This window comes from Saimiri boliviensis, chromosome 6 (genome assembly GCF_048565385.1).
Source record: "Saimiri boliviensis isolate mSaiBol1 chromosome 6, mSaiBol1.pri, whole genome shotgun sequence".
In the NCBI taxonomy this organism is placed as follows: domain Eukaryota; kingdom Metazoa; phylum Chordata; class Mammalia; order Primates; family Cebidae; genus Saimiri; species Saimiri boliviensis.
The window spans coordinates 76,295,432-76,320,106 of NC_133454.1; the positions used below are offsets into that span (position 1 = coordinate 76,295,432).

The window sequence follows — 24,675 nt, forward strand, 5'->3', positions numbered from 1 at the left end:
GGGGTAGGGTGCTGCCCACCAATTCCCATTATAGCCACCTGCTCCTGCCTTACACACCTTGTCTGCCCTTAGGGTATGCTGCGGGAGGTGCAGGAATTCTGCAGGGAACATCATTGGATAACAGGCATTTATGAATTCCTGCAATCTTGGGGGCCTCAGAAGCTGGAAGACATGAGAGGCTGTCCCATCAAGAACTACGTGATGCTGGTGAGCCGCCTGAATGTTTGGCAGGCCCGTATCTCCAATATGCCTGTCGAGTTGCTCACAAAAGGCAAGTTGCTGCTGCTTAGCTGTCATGATGTACAGGCAGAGATGGGTGAGTACTGCTCCTCCTCCCTCTCTTCCTTCCTCCTTCTGTATGTCTATTTACATGGCCTGCCTTGGTCTGGAATGTCCTCCAGAGACCTTTGGTGCAGGCCTCTTATTGGACCTATAAAGCCTTCCAAAGCCCCAGGTTCCAGGCCCTTCCCTTTGCCATGAAAGGTATGCTCACTTCAGAGGGCACCTCTCTGTTTTGGCTCTGCTCATTCCTTGTATTTCTTAGGTATTACGTTCCTGTGCTTGGATTAGTAAGTTCAGTGTCTTTACAGAGATTCTTGGGCATCAATGATGCCTTCTCTTTGCATGTAGCAGAGTGAAATTTGTAGTATATTTTGCATATGTAAAAAGCTACCCTCTTTAACTAATCTTGTCTTACTCTGTAGTCCTAACTTCCACTGGTAGTGAAAGAATGTAACCTTTCCAATTAAAGAAAGCTCCTTTTATTTAAAGCAGTCACTTTTGGTCTGATTCAGTCTATTTGGGGTATCTGAGCAATTGAAAATTTATACTATAGTTCTGGGTTGTTTTTACTCTGAAATGTTTTTTGCTCCCTTTTCCTTCCCAAGGTGCAACCTGTGCTGCTTGTAGGCCAGTGCGCTGGTTTCTGAGGTTTAATACATCCTCGCATGGTCTCTGCCCTCCTGACATTGCTGCTTCTGGTGCTGCTGTGTCCTGGGATTATAGAGCTAGGGTGTGTTTTCTTGGCCTAATAGGGGCCTGGAGTGCCTATCTTTGCTGACCCGTCCTTGCCTTGGCATTTGCTGGCATGGCTGGTCCTTGGGGTTTTAGTGAATCCTTCATCCAGTCTGTGTCTTAGGCTGGTTACCCTGATGGCTTTTGCTTCAGGGTCCCTAGTTCCTCAACACAGGAACTTCATCCAGGCCCACTGGCTATCAACTGTCTGCTGTCTTCTGTATCCCCTGCCGTTTGGGAGCTGTGGGAAACTGATAAGCATTATATCTGCCCCTCTTTTTACTACAAAACATAACACTATGATTTCTACTCAGCTGTGACTGTTTCATGTTACCAAGGGGCACCCTAAAAGGTGGTCTCTTCCCAAAGTTCTGTATGGAAATTGGGGCTCAAGAGCATTCTACTATTTTCTCCTCAACTTACCTCAGGTTCCCTCCCCCATGCCACTTACTACCCCTACTAAGCCGAGGCCCAGTTGTTGGTATCCCTGGGTCTCTGAGAAATCTAGCTTGTGACCTAGTCTTTTACCCTCTCTTCTCTTTCTCCCTTCCCATGGGAAGGCTATCTCATGCTATTGTGCACTAACTAAGTGCCTCAGCCTAGGAGCTCATGTTAGAGAGGCTTACAATGGGGTAGATTGGGAAGCCAGTGATTTGTTCTTTTAGGAAATATGGAGGTTGTTCTCTTTCCTCAGCTAGCCTCAAGGATGGCAATAGCCAATAGTATCTAATTCCTGCAGACACTAGATTCTATTGGACCCATGGCTTCCCAGGCCTATGTTCTTTATGAAGGTTAGAAGCCTTGGAACTGTGGCCTGGAAAGAGTTTGCTTGAATGCCCTGCTTACTTGGCATTCAACAGATGAAAGCACATGTATCGTTAGGTATCCAATGGGCCACTAAAACTCCCTGCTCTTATGCAGAGGGTTCAGGCTGGCAAGGCAGGAACCAGGAAGACCTATGATTGTTTTGCTTTCTTTCTGGCCCTGTTTTGGTCAGGCTTTACTTCACTGCTGCTCCAGAAACTCACTGTTGTCCTAGTTTGTTAGCTTTCTGATCCTCAGTCCAGGACCAACTGGCCTCTTTAAGAGAAGCACATAGAGAGAAATAAGTGCTGGATTTAGAACCCTGTTTCTGTTTTTCACTTGCTTTGTAACTTCAGATTACTGTGTTTTAGTTTCTTTATTTGTAAGCTGGGCGTGATAACGCAATCACTCACAGGATTATAGTAAGGAGGATTAAATGAGATATTATTTGAAATACTGTTAGCATTGAGTGTGGCATTCAGTAGGTGCTTAATAATTTTTTAATTTCATCTTATCCCCTTCTGTCTACTCTCATCCTTCTTGCTGATCTGTTGTTTCTCTTCTTCCTGAGCTCCCTTGAACAACAAATGGCGTAATTAAACACTCTGATGAGTTAGCTTCACCAGAAACTTGGGGTCATCTTTTACTACTCCCTGTCCTTGACCTTACTACATCCAACCTGTCACCAAATCCTTGTCATTCTTCTGCCTCCTAAGTATCTCTTAAATCTGTATTTTATCCATCTCCAGCTTCTAATCCCAAGTTCTGGTATTTTATCAATCCATTGCTCCTTTATACCATATGGTGTCGCTGTTGAGCTCCCATCTGTCTTCATCAGCCTGTTGCTACTGGTCCAAAAGCAGCACCATAAAAAGGAACAAAAAAGCAGCACCATTGCAATGGCCTAGTTACTGTTATGTTCCAAAGGGACGGTGTGAAAAAGGATGAGTTTACATGTTCATGTTCTGTTTAATATAGGTTGTCCCTCAATAGGCTTTCTCTCAGTAGGTTTTCTCAATCTCAAATCTTAGTACCCAGTTGCCTTGGTTACTTCCTCCAAGTCTCTGAAAGTGACATACCCAGTATGTCTCAATTATCTGTCCCCCAAACTCACTATTTTACTTTCTAGTTGCAGAGATGCTAATAGGGGATTGGCCAGTTTACTTTACACATAACATAAAATATATGTTTATATATTTAAGTGCTTTTTGTAAACATATGTTTTATCTATGTTTACATTTATATTTATAACATAAACATATTTATATTTAAAATATAATGGAGTGGAGCCATACGGCCTGAGTTCGAATCCTTGTTCTGCCACGGTGTGATGTTGATCAAGTTACATAACCTCTTTGAGCTTCAGTTTGCCTATCTCTAAAATAATAGTATTTACTTCAAAGGGATTTGTGAGGAGAAAGTGGGTTAGCATAATTAAAGTACCTGAAATAGTGTCTGGTATGTAGAAAGCACTCTATACTCTGTTTGGTGTACCATATTTCTATATTGTATTCTCCTATTCTGTGCATATTTTAACATCTCTGAACTTTAAAGGTGTCTCATGATTGAAGACATGTTAGAGTTCAGATGGCATCAGTTTTTTTTGTTGTTGTTAGTGGTATATAAAATAATGGTGCTGGCCGGGCGTGGTGGCTCACACCTGTAATCCCAGCACTCTGGGAGGCTGAGGTGGGCGGATCACAAGGTCAAGAGATTGAGACCATCCTGGCCAACATGGTGAAACCCTGTCTCTACTAAAAAGTACAAAAATTAGCTGGGTGTGGTGGCGTGCGCCTGTAGTCCCAGCTACTCGGGAGGCTGAGGCAGGAGAATTGCTTGAATCTGGGAGGCAGAGGTTGCAGTGAGCCAAGTTCACGCCGCTGCACTCCAGCCTGGCATCTGGTGACAGAGTGAGACTCTGTCTCAAAAAAATTAAATTATATTATATTAAATAATGCTGCATCTTACAATAAGATCTTAGATTTTGTGAGGTATCACATGGGTTTTATTCCTGCCCTCTGAGATAATAAAGTTGTTCATACTACCAAGGGCAGCTTCCAGGATTATCTTCTAGCCCCCTATCCACCTGAGACCTTCTTTACTTTAATCCTTAAAAACAAAAGGCACATCATACCACCTCCTTGGTCCCCCTTCTTCTAGAGAAAGGCAGTAAGACTCCAAAAGCAGAATACTTTTATCTCTGCTAGAATATTCTGCTATTCACAAACATGTCATTTCCATACCCTTGCACACACTGTTTAATCTTTTTGGAGCATTAACTACTCAACACAGCCAACTCCAATGTTCCCTTCTCTGAGGAGGTCTTGCCCAGCCATCTCAGGATACCTGCAGCATCCCCACCTCTTAGCTATGCTGGCTGAAGGCTCCCAGGCACTCACAATGGATTTATCACACTGATTTGTGATTGCTCATTTATATGTCTGACTCTGCCTCATATTATGAGATTTCAGGGTAGGGAAACTTTCTGTCTCATTCATTTGCTCTTGTCTACCAGTATAGGGCACAGTCTGCAGTGCATAGCAGCTGGCTGGACATTGAGCAGGCATCCAACAAGCATTTAATGAGATAATTCATGGTCTGGCCTGCCATTCAGCCTACTCCCACTCTGGAACCACAGCACTGTCCAGCACCCCTTCTTTTTTATGCATCCCTTCACACCTTACTCTCCTGTCTGCAGAATCCAAGCTGAACAGCATAAGGGAGGACATTCTTGCACAGGTGCAAAATGAATGCTGGAGCCGCAGTCAACAGCTCATGACAGAGCTCACAGATTTCATGCATGTCTTCCAAACCATCAACTCAGATATTCACGCCATTGCACAGTGCACCCAGAAGGTGGGCTTTCCCCATTCATCCTTCCCAGCTTATCCAGAGCCCATCCTGCTCAAAAGCTCAGCACACTCTCTTCAGGTCTCTGCTGGGCTTCCAGCAAGGCTTGATGCTCTTAAACTGTGCTCACCTAAGTGATCTACCCTTGCCAATTCTTATCCTGTCCACGTGGCCCTCAGGTTCCTCATGTCAGAGGGAGGCCCTGGTGTGATGAGAGAGTTCTGCTGCCTGTGACAGTCAGATAGAAAATTGTTGCCTTGTCATCAGGGTAATGGTGTGGTGGGTGAGAAGTGGACCCCACACCAGAAAGATCTGGGTCAGAGAGGGATTTAATCCCAGATTGCCCCTGATTCCACTTTGTTACAAGGCTGCAACTGGGTCTGGAGACTTCACTCCAAAAGGTGGAAGTTCCCCTTAGGGATGGGCCCAAAGAGGCATGTAGGGTTTTGGGGGTACTGGTCTCATGCTGTAGTTCCTGCAGTTGAATGACGCCAATGAAAAGTACATCGAGCTGGAGGAGCGAATGGAATACATACGGGCACTTCATGAACTCATCCGCAACCACTTTAGCCTCTTCAGTGCTGAGAATGAAGCGCTGGACATCTCGGTGAGGAGGCAATTCAGGGAGTCACCCATCCCCACCCCCACCCTTTTCCCCGACAACCACATCTGTTCCACTGACCTCTGCTTACCCCATAGCTTCTGGATATGTGGGATGCATTTCAGTTTGAGAAAAGCCAGGCTTCAGAGTTCCTGCTCAACAAGCGACATACCATCATGCCCAAGCTGCAGCAGCTGATGGCAGCAGCATTGGCAGAGCTGGAAGCCCTGCTTGGGAAGGCCCTCTCTGGTCCCTTTATGGACCCCACACAAGATCAGAGGAGTACTGAGCACCAGCTCATCTCCCTAGAGCGTCAGTTCCAGAACACAGTCAGCGACCTCAGTGAACTGCACTACGCCTATGCCATCTTCACTGGTACTGAGGATTCCCACACCCTCCATTATCACTCTGTGATAGACCCTTCAACTGAAATAAGAGTTGGGACTCAGAGTTCTGTGTCCTGTATGACACCAAGCAAGCCTTGAGAATCACATACCTTCACTGGTATCTTTTATAAATGAAAATTGCAGGATGAAAACATCATATATTGACCATGTCAGGTGTTATGCTTAGGGTGGGGATATAGGGGCTCACAGTCTGATAGCGAAAGCAAACAAGTGAATGTTCCATCAGAGTGTGATGGGATCAGGGGCTAAAAGCATGTGCAGGAGAAATGTAAGGGTGCCCTCCTTATAGAACTTAGCCTTTGTGTAGCCCCGTTCAACACAGTCCTACCCCAGGCAGCAGGCCCCAAATAAGAGTAGGTCTTCATGCTTTAGTAGATCACTGCCTCCAGCCAATGTGGTATAGAAAGGAGGCTACTGAGGGCCCCACTAGTACACAGGAGGCGACCAGATCAGAACTACTGGTCTCATTTCTTCCATACGGTAGTGCAGGTAAGCTGGTTCCCTTCTGTTCTTAAAGAACTTTGTGGGCTCTGAAAGGAGACCAGAGCAAATATAAGAGCCATTACCAAACAACTGAGACAGGATCTCAGGCTGGAGTGCAGTGTCATGATCACAGCTCACTGCAGCCTCAGCTTCTCAGGCTCAGGCGATCCTCCCACTTCAGCCTCCTGAGTAGCTGGGACTACAGGTATGTGCCACGGTGCATAGCTAATTTTTGTATTTTTTTGTAGAGATGATGACTAGTTATGTTGTCCAGGCTGGTCTTGAACTCCTGAACTCAGGCAGTCCTTCTGTCACAGCCTCCCAAAGCACTGGGATTACAGGTGTAAGCCATAGTGCCTGGCCTGCCTTCCAGAACTCTTAGATGTATGTTGGATTTACTGGATCTCTCTTACTCATTTCTCTTATCTTCTTTATCAAATCACTTATTTCTTTATTCTTTTTCTCTGAGTTCTGAAAAAATGTCGTGAGCTTGTTTTATAAGCTTCCATTTCCTATGGTATCACTTTATATTTCTATTTCATTTTAAAACACATTTTGCATGTATATGCATGCTTATGTACACATGTATATGCATGTGACTGTATGTTTATGTGTATATACATATGTATACATTTGCTACCTCTGTCTGCTGAAGAGGACAAGAAGCAAAGAAACGCCAGTGGCAAGAAGCCGCATTGTGCTCAGATCTTCATTTCTAATACCATTCCCCACTGAAAGGAACCAGGGCTCCTTAGAGAAATGGATGATACCAGGGCTGTGGCAGGGTAGGTATAAGATGAACCTAAAGTGTCTTTTCATGCCAGAAAGTAAGAAAGTATTAAAGTGTTTAAAAAACTGATGAGAGCATGTCACAAGAATTCAGAAGGGATATCAACTGGCTAAATCTGGAACAATCTGATCACCAAAGTAAGTACAGTAATAAATTCTAAGTTATTGAAGTAAAGGCATTTATTATCCATAATAATAATAAATAGATAAATCAATGAGGGGGAAATGAGGACTTATAGTTACAGCAAAATGCCAATAACTGACTAGTAAATGTAGGAGGAAGGCTGGAGTGGGAAAATTATTATTTTGCAACCATCATGGTAATTACTTTATCAGGTAAGAATCAACAGATGCCAAATCTGGGGAAAATTTGATGAGGAGCAGAATATTTACACTATCTTAGAGGGTTTCTCCCAGAGATCACTTATTAGTTGTAAAAAAAAAGAAAAAGAAACAGTTACTGGAGAAATCAGACAACAATTTGACCAGGTGATTAAAAATTAACATCACCAATGAAGGACATATGGATATCATATACCTTCAGATGTGATACTGGAGAGGGATACAATATCACCTATGCAGTAGTCCAGCTGAAAATGAGTATCATTTCACACAACATGAGGCACTTTTTATGAACAACAAAAAAATGGCAAAAGGGGACTGTATGCTTCAAAGATGTCTGTTGCAAAAGAAAGAAAGGCTATGGAAATGTTCCAGATTAAAAAAAGCTAAGAGGGTTAGGATTCGGCACTCTCAAAAAAAAAAAAGAAAAAAAGAAAAAGAAAAAATAAAAAGCTAAGAGACATGACAAATGCAGTATTTGACCCTGGACCAGATGCTGTAATTGAGGCAAAAAAAAAAAAAATGCTATCTATGATATTATTTGCTTGAAAAATGCTATCTATGATATTATTTTGCTTCTGATGAAATATGGACAGTAGATTAAAATATATCAATATAATATATGAAATTCTGATTTGCACTATGGCTGTGTAAAAGAATATCCCTATTTTTAGGAAATGCATACTTTGAGTATTTATGTAACATGCCCTTAAATAGTTCAGAAAAAAAGTGTGTGTGTGTGTGTGTGTGTGTGTGTGTGTGTGCATACACATGCCCATGCACAGAGCATGTTAATGTAAATGATAAAGCAAATGGGTAAAATGTCAACAAAAGGCAAAGATAAACAGTATAGAGATATATCGATACTATGAAAGATAAAAGACACACAACTTTTTTTTTTAACTATTGTTTTCCTACAACTTAAAAAATTGGAACTCATTTTCAGATAAAAAGTTTTAAAATGCATAGAAATTATTAAGTGGATACCAAAAAATGTCCATCAAAGGACATTTGCTCTAATCCCCAGTTTTCCTTTATCTTTTCCTGTCTTTGGAGATATCATGTCTGCTCTTTCTTACAGATAAAGTTGTTTGTCCAATATTTGATATTGAAACAACTGCTGTCAAATATATTTTTTTTAAAGAGTGACAGATTTATTAAGATGGAATGAGAGCATTAATTATATCCCAAATGAATGTAAATAACATTGGAAAATATGAGGCCTAGAAAATAAAGATTATTAATAACACCATGGAAATAATATATAAAGATGATAGCATGGTGTTGAGCTGTTGAAATACTTGTATATATATATATATACTTTAGATTCTGGGGTACATGTGCAGATCATGCAGAATTGTTGCGTAGGTACATACATAGCAATGTGGTTTGCTGCTTCCATCCCCCCATCACCTATATTTGGCATTTCTCCCCATGTTATCCCTCCCCAAACCTCCCTGCCCCCTGCTGTTCCTCCCCTAGTCTCCCCACAACTGACCCCAGTGTGTGATGCTCCCCTCCCTGTGTCCATGTGTTTTCATTGTTCAACACCTGCCTACAAGTGAGAACATGTGGTGTTTGATTTTCTGTTTTGTGTCAGTTTGCTGAGAATGATGGTTTCCAGGTTCATCCACGTCCCTACAAAGGACACAAACTCATCGTCTTTTAGGGCTGCATAGTATTCCATGGTGTATATGTGCCACATTTTCCTTGTCCAGTCTATCATCAGTGGGCATTTGGGTTGGTTTCATCTCTTTGCTATTGTAAACAGTGCCACAGTGAACATATGTATGCATGTGTCTTTATAATAGAATGATTTATAATCCTTTGGATATATAACCAGTAATGGGATTGCTAGGTCAAGTGGAATTTCTATTTCTAGGTCCTTGAGGAATCATCACACTGTCTTCCACAATGGTTGAGCTAATTTATATTCCCACCAACAGTGCAAAAGTGTTCCTATTTGTCCACATCCTCTCCAGCATCTGTTTTCACCAGATTTTTTAATGACCACCATTCTAACTGGCATGAGATGGTATCTCAGTGTGATTTTGATTTGCATTTCTTTAATGATCAGTGATGATGAGCATTTTTTCATATGTTTGTTGGCCTCATATATATCTTCTTTTGAAAAGTGTCTGTTCATGTCCTTGACCCACTATTGAATGGGTTTGTTTGTTTGTTTCTTGTAAATCTGTTTTAGTTCTTTGTAGATTCTGGATATTAGCCTTTCGTCAGACGGGTAGATCGCAAAAATTTTTTCCCATTCTGTTGGTTACCGGTTCACTCTAATGATTGTTGCTTTTTCTGTAAAGAAGCTGTGGAGTTTCTTTGCATGGGGTTAGAACATGTTCTTTTAGCTCAGAGAAGTTTGTTATTGCCCACCTTCTGAAGCCTGTTTCTATCAATTCATGAGACTCATTCTCCATCCAGCTTTGTTCCCTTCCTGGTATAGAGTTGTGATCCCTTAGAGGAGGAGAGGCATTCTGGTTTTTGGTGTTTTCATCCTTTTGGAGCTGGTTTCTTCCCATCTTTGTGGATTTATCTACCTGTGGTCTTTGTAGTTGGTGACTTTTGGATGGCGTCTCTGAGTGGACGTCCTTTTTGTTGATGTTGAAATTATTTATTTCTGTTTTTTAGTTTTCCTTCTAACCATCAGGCCCCTCTGCTGTAGCCTGATAGAGGTCCACTCCAGACCCTTCTTGCCTGGGGATCACCTGTAGGGGCTACAGAACAGTAATGATTGTTGACAGTTTCTTCTTCTGTTATCTTCATCCCAGAAGGGTACCTGCCCGATGTCAGCCTGAGCTCTCCTTTACAAGGTGTCTTTTTGGATATACAGGGGTCAAGGAGCTGCTTGAGGAGACAGTCTGTCCCTTATAGCAGCTCAAGTGCTGAGCTGGGAGCCCCATTGTTCTGTTCAGAGCTACTTGGCAGGTACCTTTAAGTCTGCTGCAGCAGAACTCATAAACACGTTTTTCCCCAGGTGCTCCGTCCTGGGAAGGTGGTGCTTTATTTATAAGTTCCTGACATCCTGCTGCCTTTTTTCAGAGATGCCCTGCCCAGCAAGGTGGTAGTCTAGCCACAGTCTGCCAGCAGAGGCATTACTGAGTTGCTATGGGCTCTGCCCAGCTGCTGTGTGAACTTCCTGTTAGAACTGCTGCAGTAATGGTGGTCTGCCTCAGTAATGGTAGACTGCCTCAGTAAAGGCAGATTACCTCAGTAATGGGGGACTGCCTCAGTAATGGCAGATTGCCTAGGTAGTGGCGGATTGCCTTGGTAATGGCTGAAGCCCTTCCCCCCACTGAGCTGGACTGTCCCAGATCCAGCTGTGCTTGCTACAAAACTCTCAATCCGGAGAGTTTCAGATTGCTGGTCTTTTTGGGGGTGGGACCCACTGAGCCAGATCACCTGGCTCCCTGTTTCAGCCCCCTTTATTTCAGTTGAATGTTGAAATGGCCGCCGAGATTTGTGTGAATTTTTATGTGGACACCCGCAGCGCCAGCTGAAACAGCCGTGCTGGAAATTCGTGGTGCTTTTTAGCCCCAGAATCTCCTGGTCTGTGGGCAGTAAAAACTCATTTGGAAATGTGGTGATCACTCACTCTGTGCATTCTTCTCCCTGGGAACTGCACTCCAAAGCCGTTCCTATTCAGCCATCTTGGATCTCTCCCTGCTGTCAAAGATTATATGGGACTCTAGCCATATCTTTTGTGTTTAGACAGAGAAAGACTGGAAGAGTTTAGATTTCCTGTCATTTTACTTTTTGTCAGATCAGAGCTTTGATAGCCTAGTGATTCCAGCTTTTTAATATTCTGAGATCTCCACAATGGATGATGTGCACACATGTGTAAGATGCACAAGTCCCAGCATTTAGGTGTGGCTCTATCACTTTTTGTCCCACTCAAGAAAGTAAACTGGAGTTCAAGTTGATGAGATGTCTGTTGTCTTTTAAGCAAATTGCAAACCTCAGTACTATAATTATTCATTATAGATTACTTTTGACACATGTCTCACAACTGACTATAAGTAATTAAGAACTAATGTAGTACCCTGTGAGATGAAGGGGTGGAGTATAATTGCCAGAGGCAAACACAACAGGTCCCTTATGTGGACCAGATATTTTTTCATATTCGTCTTGCAGAAATTTCTCTTGGGCTGACAGTTCATTCATTCATTCATTCTACACATATGTGTTGAGAGCCTGTGATGTATAGTAGGCTTGAGGTACACTAGTGAACAAATAACAAAACCTTTCCTTAAGGAACCCAAACCTCTAGTTGGGAGAGAAAGACAAAAAACAATGATGCATAACCAAATTCTGTAGTGTATAGAAAAGTGATAAGTGATAGAGAAAAAAAAAATAGAACAGAGTAATAGGAGTTGGGAATGCCAGGGAGAGTAGCTAGGAATTTTTAACCAGATAACCTGCATAGGCCTCATTAAGAAGGTGGTGTTTGAACAAGGACTTGAAGTTGGTGAGGGCATGAGCCATGTGATTCTCTGAAGGAAGAGTGTTCCAGAAAGAATAAACTGCAAGTCAAAGGCCCTTAGCAGGAAGAAGCATGCCTGGTGCATCTCAGCAATAGTAAAGAGTCCAATGTGACTAGAATGGAGGGAGTGAGATGGATACTAATAAAAACTAATAAAAGAGGACCTCTTCCCTTTCACTGCCATCTCATTTTCCCAGATGGTCTTTCCTTGGAGTAACTGTTCCTTGGATTAACCCCACCTCTATTGTTGAGCCGAACAATTTGGAACTCCACTTCCCCCACCCCAACCATCACTTTCTGGACGCTACCTTCTGTCATTAAGAGTTCATGACTGATCATTCTGCCACATCCCCCCCAACACACACACACACAATGCAAGTATCCCAGGTCTCAATCAGCCCTCCCTCACAGGGGATGAGACTCCTGTGCCCTTGCCAATCTGTGGGACACGTCCTATTGTGCAGCAGCAGCGCATCTGGCACCTGTACCGAGTCATCTCTGAAAACATCAGCGAGTGGAAGTGCATGGCTTTTGGCAAGGTGCTGACACCATTCCTTGGAGCTCTTGCCTGGGAGTGGAGGACTACAGTGGTAGGGGTGGGGAAGAGTCTCAAGCTGACAGTGAGCCCTTTTCCCTGCAGTTCAGCCTAGCTATGGCCCAGGAGAAGACAGAGGGCTGGCTGACGGAGGCAGCACGCATGAGCTCAACCCTGGGGCTGCACAGCCCGGTGCTGCAGCACTGCATGCGCATGCTGGGGGAGTTTCGCAGCTGCCTGCCCCTGCTGGCCAAGCTGGGCAGCCTCCACCCAGAGAGCCTCAACTGCCGAGGTCTCCTGCGAGGTATGTTTGATTAATGTGAGAGGAGGGGGAAAGGGAAATATATAGGGGTTAGAGTGATGCAACAACTCAGTTTCCTGCTGCTCCTGCTGGAAACACCTTTCCTCCCCACGTTTCTCCCTGCCTTTCCCACATATTTAAATGTCTTTTCCCCAACTGGGACAAAACTTTTTTACCTGCCTCACTGCATCCTCTCTGCTGATGGTGGCTGGGCTGGGGCTGGGGCCTTAGCTCTGGGCTCTTGAGTTGTGCTCTAGATCTTGGGTTCTAAGCTGTTGGCTCTGTGCTGTGCTCTGAGATCTGCTATCTGGGGTGTGAGCTGAGCTGGGCTCTGGGATATGGGATATGGGCTGGACTCTGCCACATATTGGGTGTTGCTCTGACTTGTTTTCTCTACCTCCAGCCCTCGGGCTGGACAGTCACCAAACTATAGAACTCCTAACGCTGGGCAAGCTGCTTACTTATCCACTGCTGGAGTTTGCAGATCGAATCAACCAGGTGGGGCCCACAGTTAGAAGGCGAGGGAGAGGGTCCAAACCCAGGACCTGTAATAAAGCCAGTCAAGGCCCAGCAGCCCCTTAAGACATGAGGGTGTTGGGTGTTTGGCATGTGAATGAATGGGGGGTTGAGATTGCTAACCTGCCTGAAGGCCAGGAACAATTGATTTAAGTCTCCAGATGGGGATCTCATGAGTGGTTCCAGACTCCCTGTGACTGAGAGTATATCCCTGATGGGGGAAGGAAGTGAATGGCAGCCCCAAACTTGTGGGTACACAGAATGGCAGGTTACCCCCACCCCACCCAACACTTATCTTGTTCCCAGAGAGCATGAGCTGATTGAGGTATTTGCTCAGCTGGAGCCTTGTAAAAGCAGGTGGGGGTTCCAAAGCAGTGACCCTGTGTCAAGGTAGATGCTGCTGTTGGCCTATGTTTGAAGCCTGATGGTCCTCCTCCCCCTTCATCTCTGAGACCTCCACTCTCCTGGGCCCTGATGGTCCTCCTCCTCCTTCATCTCTGAGACCTCCACTCTCCTGGGCCCTGGCCCTTAAATTCTGCCTCAGATCCAATCCCCAGGTCCCAGCTCCAAGCCTATCCCCTAAGCAGTTACCACTCCTGGTTCCTGAGACCCAGCTCTTCCAGGTCTGGCAAAGTGAAAACGAACGAATTCATGCCCAAGAGACTATACGGCAGTTGCAGCAGTACTGGGAAGCACGCCAGCTGCGCCTGCTCAACTTCATCCTGCACGTACCCTACGAGCCCCCAGCCTCGGAGCGCTCCAAGAGGCAGATGCTCCGCAGCCCCCAGTGGGAGGTAGTGAGCAAAGACAGTGGCACCTTCATCCTCTCAGGTGAGATGCAGTCCTTGTGGCCCAGTGAAAGCCTGCTGCCAGGGGCCATTTTCATCCGCCATATCCATCAAGCCCTGCCAGATCTGGTTCTCTAGCCAGGGCCCATCCTTACAAGATAGCCTGAGACGTTAGTCTGTTTTGAGACATTGTCTTCCATGTGGCCCCCTACTGTCTTAATCTCCTTGGGAGCCCCTTCCCCTCACCATCTCTACCCAATGCCTGGGTCCTTCAGCAAATGTCCTCCCCTTTTGGGGTACAGTCAGAAATTCCTCGTGGTCAGTTATCTCCACCTTTCAATGCTCTGTCCTCTAGATTGCATCCTGCTGTCTGATTTTATGCTTCACTCATTCATTAATTCATTTCTTTATTATTTCCCTCATCAAACCTGCATCCTCTGTGCTAAATACAGGAGACCATGAGACTTACAGACAGCATCCCTGTCCCTCAGAAACTCCTGAGTCCATTGAGAGATAGACAGTAATATAGGGATAACCACGATAGGGTACCTTACTGAGGGCAGTAGAATCTCAGAGAGAGGACAATCTCAAAGACCCAGAGAGAGAATCAGAAAAGTCTTCTTTAGGCAGAGGCCTTGTGCTGACTTTTTGAAGGAGTAAGAGTTTGCCAAACTTGCCAGGTGAGAAGGGCAGACCAGACAAAAGGGACAGCATATACACAAGCATCCAAGGTGATATAGCTGTGGTACTGCCAGTAGAGGAGAAATTTTCTTATTCAACACAATTGAGACCCAATTGGTAAATCCAAAATGCTAATGATGCATACACAGTTTAAGACCTTTACTTTAGCTTAAAATATATACATGCGCATTTATTTACTAACCTTTTAACCTAATGACAAGAGCTTTTGTTTGATTTGAGAGTTCCTCACTGCCTTTCTTGCATTAGTGCATTGTCTACCATTTCTACTTTCACTTTCTGTAAAGTTGGGCAGCAACAGGAAGACACTTTTAAAGTCCCTGTGAATGGAAGGGTCCTTAGCTGCAGGACCCAGGCACTGTGTGGAGAGAGAAAGGTGAGAAGAGGACTTCCAAGGAGATTAAGACAGAGTGGGAGTTATATAGAAGACACTGTCTCAGAGTCCAGAACTTTTCTAGGTTTTTAGTATAAGTTCCCAATTTATAAAAATTGACTTGCCTATACCTAATAGCATATTTTTAATCACTTTGCCTTTACTGAGGCTTTCTGTGGTTTCCATAGAAACAGCAACTTTTTTCCCACCAATATATAAGTGGTTGTTACAATATTAGATTCAACTCTTTACTTAAAATAATAACATAACTCACATAAATAGATGTGCAAACACATTCTAACTCTTAGTGAGCACACAATTTACCTAGTGGAAGCAAAAATGTTTGGGTGTTCTGAAGAATAGCTTGAAATCTGTGAGTTTCAATTCAGTTAGGGCTTTAGTCAGTATATTTGATGGTAACAATGGGGAGCATGCACTAAAAGAGCTTCTATTTGTCTATGGCTGGATCCCAAAGAATAGCGGAGGAGGGGATGGGGCAAATGGAACTGGAGAGGGTCAGATCATGCAAAGTCTTATGGGCCACATTAAAAATTTACTCAGGCTGGGCGCAGTGGCTCACACCTACAATCCGAGCACTTTGGGAAGCCAAGCCAGGTGGATCATGAGGTCATGAGTTCGAGACCAGCCTGACCAACATGGTGAAACCCCATCTGTACTAAAAATACAAAAATTAGCTGGGTGTGGTGGCACATACCTTTAATCCCAGCTACTCAGGAGGCTGAGGTAGACGAATTGCTTGAACCTGGGAGGTGGAGGTTGTGGTGAGCCAAGATCATGCCACTGCACTCCAGCCTGGGCAACAGAGGGAGACTCCATCTGGAAAAAAAAAAAAAAAGAATGTACTCAGTAACATGAAAACAATAGACAATCACTGCATGTTTCTTGTGGGGTAGTAACATAATCAGATTTTAGTTTAACAACATCATTCTGGTTTCAATATGGAGAATGGATTGAAGGGAGACAAAGGATGGCAATTGAAAGATCAGTTAAGGGACAACTGGTATAATCCAAGTGAAGAATAATGGTGGTCTAGACTAGGAAAGTAGCAATGAGGAAAGAAAGGTGGATGGACTCAAGCTATGCAGGACTCAACTAGGCAAGATGTGTAATTGGTTCAACTTCTGCAGGGAGGAGAATGTAGGTCCTTTCCATTCTAATATAGATGTTCTTTATTACCCAAATTCTTTATCCTTATCACCTCTTTATGCCCAGCATTCAGCTAGCGATGCCTTTTCCAGCCATTTGCAGCACACTGATAAATGGTACCCAGCCTCCTTTTTCACATCTCCCTTACCAAGGACTCACAAGTTTTGGTGTTGACTGACATAAAGGCTGGATGTCTGCAGTTAACATCTGCACCAAGACTGAAAGGAGATTTTCTTCCCACTTTTGTCCTGAGCACATTTTATGCAAATCCATTTGCCCATTTCTGACCCTGGTTCCACACTTTGCCAATCTGCTCCTACTTGATCTCTGCCACTTTTCTGCCTCATCCTTAGATTTCTCTGCTACTAAAAGTAATAAATAAAAATTCAGAGTACAGAGTAAAGGCTCTGGATAGTCTGGGCCTTGGGCTGTCTGTGAGCATACATTCAGACGCCAGCCTGGGTCCTACGAGTCTTTACTTGAGCTCACAACCCCTCCTCCACCTTTGCTCCTTTTCACTTCCCCCTTCTCCCTCTCAAGCTAGCATTTGCATCAAACACTTGTATGGTTAAGTTTTTCTCCTATGGGTTCTCTCCTTTCTCTGTACTAGGCTTTCTTCTCTTGTTAACTCAGGGCATATTAACCAAGGACCACATCTTTGTAGTGGCCACACACCATGAAGCTGGTGACTTCATTCACCCAATCACAAATGATGGACTTCTTATGTATTTAATTCTCACCTCAGGAAGACAGGTTGTTATAGGGTTGGTCACACCCACAAATTATTAATCTCCCTTTTAGATTCTTAACCAAATGAGAACAAGGACATATATGAAAATGAAAGTATAACATTGGAACCATCACCCCCAAGGAAGTTTGTGCTTTTTATGTATCATGTTGGAAGAAACAGCTTGGATCTAGGTCAAGTGAGACTTCATGCTACCTCATCAAAACCTTCAGGCCGGGCGCGGTGGCTCAAGCCTGTAATCCCAGCACTTTGGGAGGCCGAGGCGGGTGAATCACGAGGTCGAGAGATCGAGACCATCCTGGTCAACAGGGTGAAACCCCGTCTCTACTAAAAATACAAAAAATTAGCTGGGCATGGTGGCGCGTGCAGCCTGGGTAACAAGAGCGAAACTCCGTCTCAAAAAAAAAAAAAAAAAAAAAAAACCTTCCCCAAATTAGTTGAGAACTTTGAGAACTTGAGGTCTATGTAGATATGCAGAGGGAAGCTGAAGTACACTTACACAGGCAGCTGTGTGGAGGCCTGTGGCTGCCTCATGTCCCATAGAACTTAAAGGATCATGAGTTTTCTTCATACCAGGGGTGTTTGGAGAGTGCTATATCTGTCTGAATAAACATTGCTTGATTCTCCTCTCATTTTTACCCATTAGCGTTCCTACCTCATTTCCAGCCCTAGTCTCACCAAGCACTTGTGGCATAATGGGATGACTCTTTAAGCAGCACCAGGGAGCCAAGTGCTAATACTATGAGAGAAAGTTTGTTCTCAGTTTCTCTGCCAGGACCCCTTTTATGCCAGAATGGACATTCTTGCTATAGCAATATTATGTAGGGACCTGGAGCCATTGAGCCCTCTTCCCAGGCTAGAGGCTCTAGTTCTTAGAAAGAACTTCAATGGTGTTAGGTGCATACTCATATAAGAGCTAACCAGGGAAATCAGCTGGTCTGGAATCTGCCCACAGTGCCTTGGGAAAGGAGGAGTTTCTTCTCTTACTGTTTTGAGACTCCAGTGCTTTACTGGTTCTACTATTGACTGATGCAATCCTTAAAGACAGAAAGGGCAGTCAGGCTCAGTGGCTCACACCTGTAATCCCAGCACATTGAGAGGCCGAGGTGGGTGGATCACTTGAGGTCGGGAGTTCGAGGGCAGCCTGGCCAACATGGTGAAACACCATCTCTACTAAACATACAAAAAATTAGCCAGGCGTGGTGGCACACACCTGTAATCTCAGCTAATCAGGAGGTTGAGGCAGTTGAATTGCATGAACCTGGGAAGCGTAATGCAGTGAGCCAAGATAGTGCCATTGCACTCCAGGCTGAGCCACAAAGCAAGACTTTGTCTCAAAGAAAAGAAAAGAAAGGACATCAGGGTCTCTATAACTGTCTCTCCTGGAAGGTCACCCTGGTCTACTCTTCTCTGCCCCAGCCCCTGCCCTTGCTCCATCTGACTGCCAGCTCAAGTTTTTTCTGTCTTAGATTACAGCAACCTGAAGGATTCCATCCAGGAAAGTCTTCAGGTGTTGTTCAAGATCCTGGCCATCCAAAAGTCAGGAGACTTAAACAAAATAGCTTTGGAGTGGGTGGCCATCATGCATGACCTGGGTAAGTGCCAGCCTCTAGCTGGGCTGATGGGTGAGACCTGAGGCAGGCTGTCCCAGAGGGATGGGTGTGAGAGGTGGAGGTTGGGTGGGAGAAGATATGAAGAACAGAGTGAGGACCTCCTTCAGGGCTTTCTTGGAATAAAGAGATCAGGTTTTTATTCACAGAGAAAGTTTTTTCTCCCTCAGGCAAGGTCCCTGAGTCCTGCTGGGCAGAGTATTTTGCTTGGGCTAGTTGGGTACCTGAGAGATCAGGAGTAAGGTGGACTCCCTTGCAGAAGGTAGAACCCTAGTGTTTCCCACCAGCATTTCTCTGGCTGCTTACACAGGTGCCCTGCTGAAGGTGTGGGTGACTTTCCAGCAGAAGTGGATTTTTCTGAATAAAGTTCTGCATGAGATGAAGATTCAGTTTCCTAGTGCTGACCTGGTAGGGAAGGGGGTTGAGGCAGAGAGGGCAAGAAGGGTTCCTGAATAGCAGGGCTTGGGGTGGGAAAGGGGAGCTGCCACTTCATACTGGCCCTCACTTTTATCCTCTCCCTCACCACAGAGCTCTCGTTTCAAGGCCATGGATGATCAGTATCGAACCCTGATGCGCATCTCTGTAGCTGACCCCATGGTTCTGTCACTTGTAGTGCCCAATGCCAAGAGGAGCCCTTACTTCCAAGGCCAGCAGCTGCAACAACTGCTGCAAGCAGGATCAGTGGAGCTGGAGGGCATCATCGTGACTCTGGAGAGCGTGCTCTATGGGGTGTGTGCTCACTTCCCCCGCCTCTTCTTCCTTAGTGACAGTGAGCTGGTAGCCCTACTGGCTGCCCGACTGGAATCCTGCGAAGCCCAGCGATGGGTACGACGCTGCTTTCCTCATGTGCATGCTGTGAGCTTCAAGTCTCACCCAACTGGTGAGAAAAACAGGGATGACTGGGAGTCAAGCCCAAACACACAGACTCAGGTGGAGGCACTTGCAGTGCTAGGGGTGGGTGGGGAGGAGGTGAAGCTGCAGAGTCCCCTTCCTCTGCATCCAGACCTCCCTAAGTGGCTGGCCTCTCTGGAGAAGTGTCTGCGCTTGGCACTGGTGCACATGCTGCAGGGCTGTGTAGCTGCTCACCTCGCTCGAGGCCCATCTCTAGCCGAGGCCCTCAAGCAGCTGCCTAAGCAAAACCAGTTGTACCTGCAACTGCATGTCCAGCACTGGATCGATTTAGTCCAGGCCTTCCCATGGCAGTGTGTGCTGGTGGCGGAGGAGGTGGTATGGCGGGCCGAGATGGAGGAAGCTCTGCTTGACTGGGGTACCCTGGCCGTGGTCTCCATGCATATGCGCAAGCTTGAGGTACTGGTGAATTTTTTGCGGGCCCAGAGGGCTTCCAAAGGTAAGCAGCCCCTGCTTTCTGTCCGCCAGACCAGTCTGCTCAGTGCCCTGCTGGTCATGGCAGTGACCCACCGGGATATAGCACAGCTGCTGGAACAGCACAAGGTCAGTGACCTCACAGACTTCCACTGGGTCCGCCAACTCAAATATCACTTGGGTTCACCTCACATAATCTCCAAAAGCCCCTTACAGAGTCTTAAGACTATTGCATCTTCTGAACCCTCTCAGTCACCAGCAGCATGCTGGATAGACGTGCTAGGCAGGTCCTTCCTGTACAATTATGAGTACCTGGGACCTAGACTAGGGCCTCTACCCAGCCTGCTGCCGGAACGGCCAGCCCTGGTACTACTATTGGCCTTAGAGGAGGTGGCCTGTGGGACCCTACTGGGTCCTAAAGGTATGGGCAAGAAAGCTATAGTGAATAGCCTAGCACAGGCCCTGGGCCGCCAGCTGGTCATACTGCCCTGCTCACCTCAGATAGAGACCCAGTGCCTGAGCAACTATCTGAATGGTGCCCTGCAGGGTGGTGCCTGGCTGCTGTTGGAGGCAGTTCATCAGCTGCCCCCTGGCTTGCTCTCTGCCCTGGGCCAGCGCCTGGCAGAACTGCACCACTTGTATGCCCCACTGTACCAGGAGGCCTCCCGAAACACAAGTACCATAGACCCCACCCAGCCCCAGCTCCTTGGCAGTGGCTTCTTTGAAAAACATCACGTGTCTGTGCGCCTTGGCTATGGCTGTCTCCTGGAACTGCGTGCCCTGAGTTCTGCTGTGCCTGCCAACCTGCACCTGCTGCTGCGGCCTGTGGCATTGGCATTGCCTGATCTGCGGCAAGTGGCAGAGCTGACCCTGCTGGGTGCAGGGATGCGGGATGCTTTCCGGATGGCTACCCGCCTATCCAAATTCTTCTCCCTAGAGCGTGAGCTGGTGTCTGGGCCCCTGCCCTGTCGCCTGCCACTGCTCAAGCAGATACTGAAAGACACAATACAGACACTAAATGTGATCAAGGAGGAACCAGAGTCCCAGCAGCCTCGCAGCCTGGCTGCCATTGAGGAGGCTGCCCTACTGCATGCTCTACTGCGCTCACCGCTGTTTAGCATTCTCAATGGGCTCCACCTGCACAACCTCCGAGGGCTGCTATGTGTGCTCTTCCCTAGCGCCAGCCAAGTGCTGGCAGAACCTATGACTCACAGGCTGATGAAGCCACTGGTGGTGGAGGAACTGCAGCAGGTAGGTCTGCATCCCAGCCCTGACATTTTGGGGTCTCTGGAACAGTTGAGCCAGGCCCTGAGCCGGGTCTCAGGCATTCTGCTCCTGGGCTCTGCAGGCAGCGGCAAGACCACTTGTTGGCACAGCTTATTTAAGATCCAGAATCGGCTGGCAGCCATGGAGGACACCTCAACCCAAGGCTGCCAGCCTGTGGAAATTACTCACCTGTACCCCAGTGGCCTAAACCCCCAGGAGTTTCTGGGATGGCTAGAGGGCCCCTGCTGGCATCATGGCATCTTCCCCAAGGAACTTCGTGCAGCCAGTCAGTGTAAAAACATGGGCCAAAAGAGGCAGACAGAGAAATCAGTGGCGATCCAGCACTGGATAATATGTGATGGGGCCTCCGGTGCTGCTTGGCTGGACTCCATCACTTGCCTCCTGAGTGAGTTTCCCCAGCTTAGTCTCCCCAATGGACAGCAGATAGAACGACCCCCAAGCACCTTTCTCTTGATGGAGGTGACAGATGCAACAGGCATGTCCCCCACAGTGGTAGGCTGTTGCGCCCTAGTCTGGTGTGGTGGAGAGCAGACTTGGCAGTGTATACTTAGTGCCCTGATGGCATCCCTTCCCTCTGAGTACCGCCTGCAGCACCAGACAGTCACCGAGCTCAACCACCTGGCTGAAGTTCTGGTGCCTGCAACATTCCGATTCCTCACCAGCCAAGGTGTCAGCTCTCTGCTGCAGGTACACGGGCAGCAGGCTGTTTGCCCAGGTGTGGCAGAAGTTACCAGCATGGCACGCATCTTGCATAGTCTGCTTGACCGCCACCTGCATCTAGAGGAGAAGGCCTCTGGCGCAGGTGGGAAGATGGAAGGGCTGGTTTGAGAGAGAAGGGGACTTACGGGTAGCTGGGATATATAGCTGGTGCCTGGGGCATGTGTTCTTTGGTGGATCTGGGCCAGGAGTGAGAAGTAACAGAGTCAACCTTTATTCTTTCTTTCTTTCTTTCTTTCACCTTCCACCTTTTTCTACTGGGGCTTCTATCGTGGCCATGGCGACCTTTGCAGAGGACCTCAGCTGTAGTGATCCTGTGGCCCAAAGTTTCAGGTCTTCAAAAAGAATCTTTCTAAACCAGTCCCAAGTTGACAGTGATGATGTACCAAATAAGAGCAGGGAACACTTGCTGGCTGTCAGCAGTTTTCTTTTTGCCTTGATCTGGGGCTTTGGAGCCCACCTTCCATCCAGGTACCTAAAGGGATGGGGGATGGGAGATGCAGAGGGCTGAGATGGACTGGCCCACGAAAGTAAAAAAAACCCACATGACATAACTGTTAGGGTATGGTGGAGTGTGAGTGTGTCATAAATGGAAGTGTTGTACCTGTCTGACGCTTTTGCCTGTGTGTTCATCTGAGCAGGTTCTGGCCTGTCTTTGATACCTTCATAAGGGATTCTATTAGTTGCCTCTCCAACTACCCTGAGCCACCACCCTCAGCCTTGGTGTTTGATCTACATGTAAGCCCTGAAGATGGAACACTGGTCCCCTTCACTGGCCAATACGTGAGCAGCCACATCAAAGGAACTCTGGGCACCTTTCACCCTTCTATTCAGGTGTGAAGACAGTAAGGCAGGATCTAGGGTTAGAAGTTCAGGACTTATCTTTGGGGTAATCCATGTTCGAAGATCAGCTGAGGCCCACCTGTTCCCTTTCTTTGATATAGTTTCACAATCACAAAAATACATGAAATATTCTCCAAGCACAGTTCTAAGACAAGTCCCTTAGACCTTTACTTTCAGCTAGATTGCTGTCTTATACTGGAGGCACTCAGTAAGTCCCACTTGTGTCCTGCAGACGGAACGACTGTTGTATGTGGTGGACCTGCTTCTGTCAGGGGGACGGCCAGTGCTGCTGGCTGGAGAGGCAGCAACAGGGAAGTCAGCCTTTGTGGAAGTGCTAGTGGAGCCACACCACCCTTACATATACAGCCCCATCCATCCTGCCTTCAGTTCCACCCACCTCCGTCTCCTGCTGAGCAGAGGAATACAGGGCCAAAACCAAGCCAGCCCACAGCCTGGGCAATACCAGGATTCTAAAGCCTCCCTCCTCTTCTTGCTGGAGGATCTGCACCTGGCCACTTCTGGTAAGGAGCTGGGAGGAGGGAAGGAAGGAGCTACTATTATCTCTTGAGACTATAAAATCCCCAGCAATGTTCATTGACTCTCAAATATATGTCTATAGATCAAACTTTAGTGTTCTGTTCTTAATATCTTCTCATTCTGCATATGCTCCCTGAATAATCCCATCCACTCTCATGGCCTCATCTCTGCTTTGACTGCTAAATCTCTGTTTCCAACCTTGCTTCTCTTCTAAGTACCAGATCTGTCTATCCAGCTGTCTACATCTCCACCTTGTTGTCCTGTTGGTACCTCAGACCCAACCCTGGGCTCATCATCTCCCCCTGGCCAAAATCTGCTCCTGTGTGTCCTCTTAGTTTCACCATTCAACCAGTCCTGTAAACCAGAAATCTTGTTGACATCTCTTTTTCCTTCACCAATATCCAGTCATTGTGTCTTTCAATCCTACTTCCTACACATTTCTTGAATATTTCCTCTTACTTCCATGGTTCAGATGATCATTACTTGGAACTCTGACAAATGCTCTTACAAAGCTTTCTGTGATGAGGCTTTCTTCTGTGGCCTTTTACATTCTGTTTAATTGGACTCAACAAGTCAGGCTTCCTCTAGACCCATTGTTGCTGTCCTCTCTGCCTTCTCTATGTGGCTAAATCCTACTTATTCTTTCTAAATTACCTAAAGCAGCTTCTCCAGGAACCCTTAGCCCTAGGCTAGGTTAGCTATCCATCCTGTGCTCTGTACATGACTTGTGATAACCAGTCATGATTGTATGCTTGTCTGTCCCTTTTGCCACTTGGAGATTTATGAGAACAGAGAACAGAAATTTGTCTCATTCATTTTGATAGGCACCACAGGAAGTAAGTGATCAATAAAAGTTTGTAGAAGACAGCCAGGCGCAGAGGCTCATGCCTGTAATCCTAGCACTTTGGGAGGCTGAGGCACATGGATCACCTGAGGTCAGGAGTTCAAGACCAGCCTGGCCAACATGGTGAAACCCCGTCTCTACTAAAAATACAAAAATTAGCTGGGCATGGTGGTGCATGCCCCAGCTACTTAGGAGGCTGAGGCAGCAGAATGGCTTGAACCTGGGAGGTGGAGGTTGTAGTGAGTGAAGATCACACAACCTTACTCCAGCTTGAGCAACAGAGTGAGACTTCATCTAAAAAAAAAAAGTTTGTAGAAGACCAGATAGAAAAACTTGTGATGAAAGTTTGGGAGATTGAAGTGTAAAGTTTCTAAAGTGATATGTCTTCCATATTTCGAAGATGGTAGCTTCTAAATGTGGTCATGGGATTGGGTTGAAGTGAATTATACGTAGAGGTTGTTGGAAGTCAAGGAAGTCAATGAGCTAAAGCATTGGATAGGTTATCCAGTTAAACAGCAAAGTCCCTTATGAGATGTAGAAAACTTGAACCAGATGTTTTAATACTTAATAATAGCCAGAACAATTTATCGAATATCTACTATGTG

At 46.0% G+C, this 24,675-nt stretch overlaps 2 protein-coding genes across 10 annotated transcripts in view; one reads left to right on the top strand and one right to left on the bottom strand.

Moving 5' to 3' along the window:
- RRP8 (ribosomal RNA processing 8) overlaps positions 1–24,675 on the bottom strand; it is a 109,735-nt gene that overhangs the window by 27,548 nt on the left and 57,512 nt on the right. For 7 of the 9 annotated variants that reach the window (XM_074401040.1, XM_074401035.1, XM_074401039.1 and 4 more), the window contains one exon: positions 15,710–15,831. In XM_074401040.1, coding sequence (XP_074257141.1) covers positions 15,726–15,831 — 106 coding nt within the window. In that variant the 3' untranslated portion in view covers positions 15,710–15,725. Of the gene's footprint in view, positions 1–8,420; positions 10,017–15,709; positions 15,832–24,675 lie in introns of those variants that run through there. The other 2 variants (XM_074401041.1, XM_074401036.1) reach the window with 1 other exon arrangement.
- LOC101036455 (dynein heavy chain domain-containing protein 1) overlaps positions 1–24,675 on the top strand; it is a 72,098-nt gene that overhangs the window by 23,899 nt on the left and 23,524 nt on the right. The window contains 14 exon segments of the mRNA XM_010337663.3: positions 73–316; positions 4,517–4,674; positions 5,150–5,308; positions 5,311–5,644; positions 12,194–12,321; positions 12,423–12,621; positions 13,022–13,116; positions 13,758–13,965; positions 18,379–18,504; positions 18,830–18,927; positions 19,048–21,931; positions 22,140–22,317; positions 22,488–22,680; positions 22,922–23,210. Of these exon segments, the coding sequence (XP_010335965.3) occupies positions 73–316; positions 4,517–4,674; positions 5,150–5,308; positions 5,311–5,644; positions 12,194–12,321; positions 12,423–12,621; positions 13,022–13,116; positions 13,758–13,965; positions 18,379–18,504; positions 18,830–18,927; positions 19,048–21,931; positions 22,140–22,317; positions 22,488–22,680; positions 22,922–23,210 (5,293 nt within the window).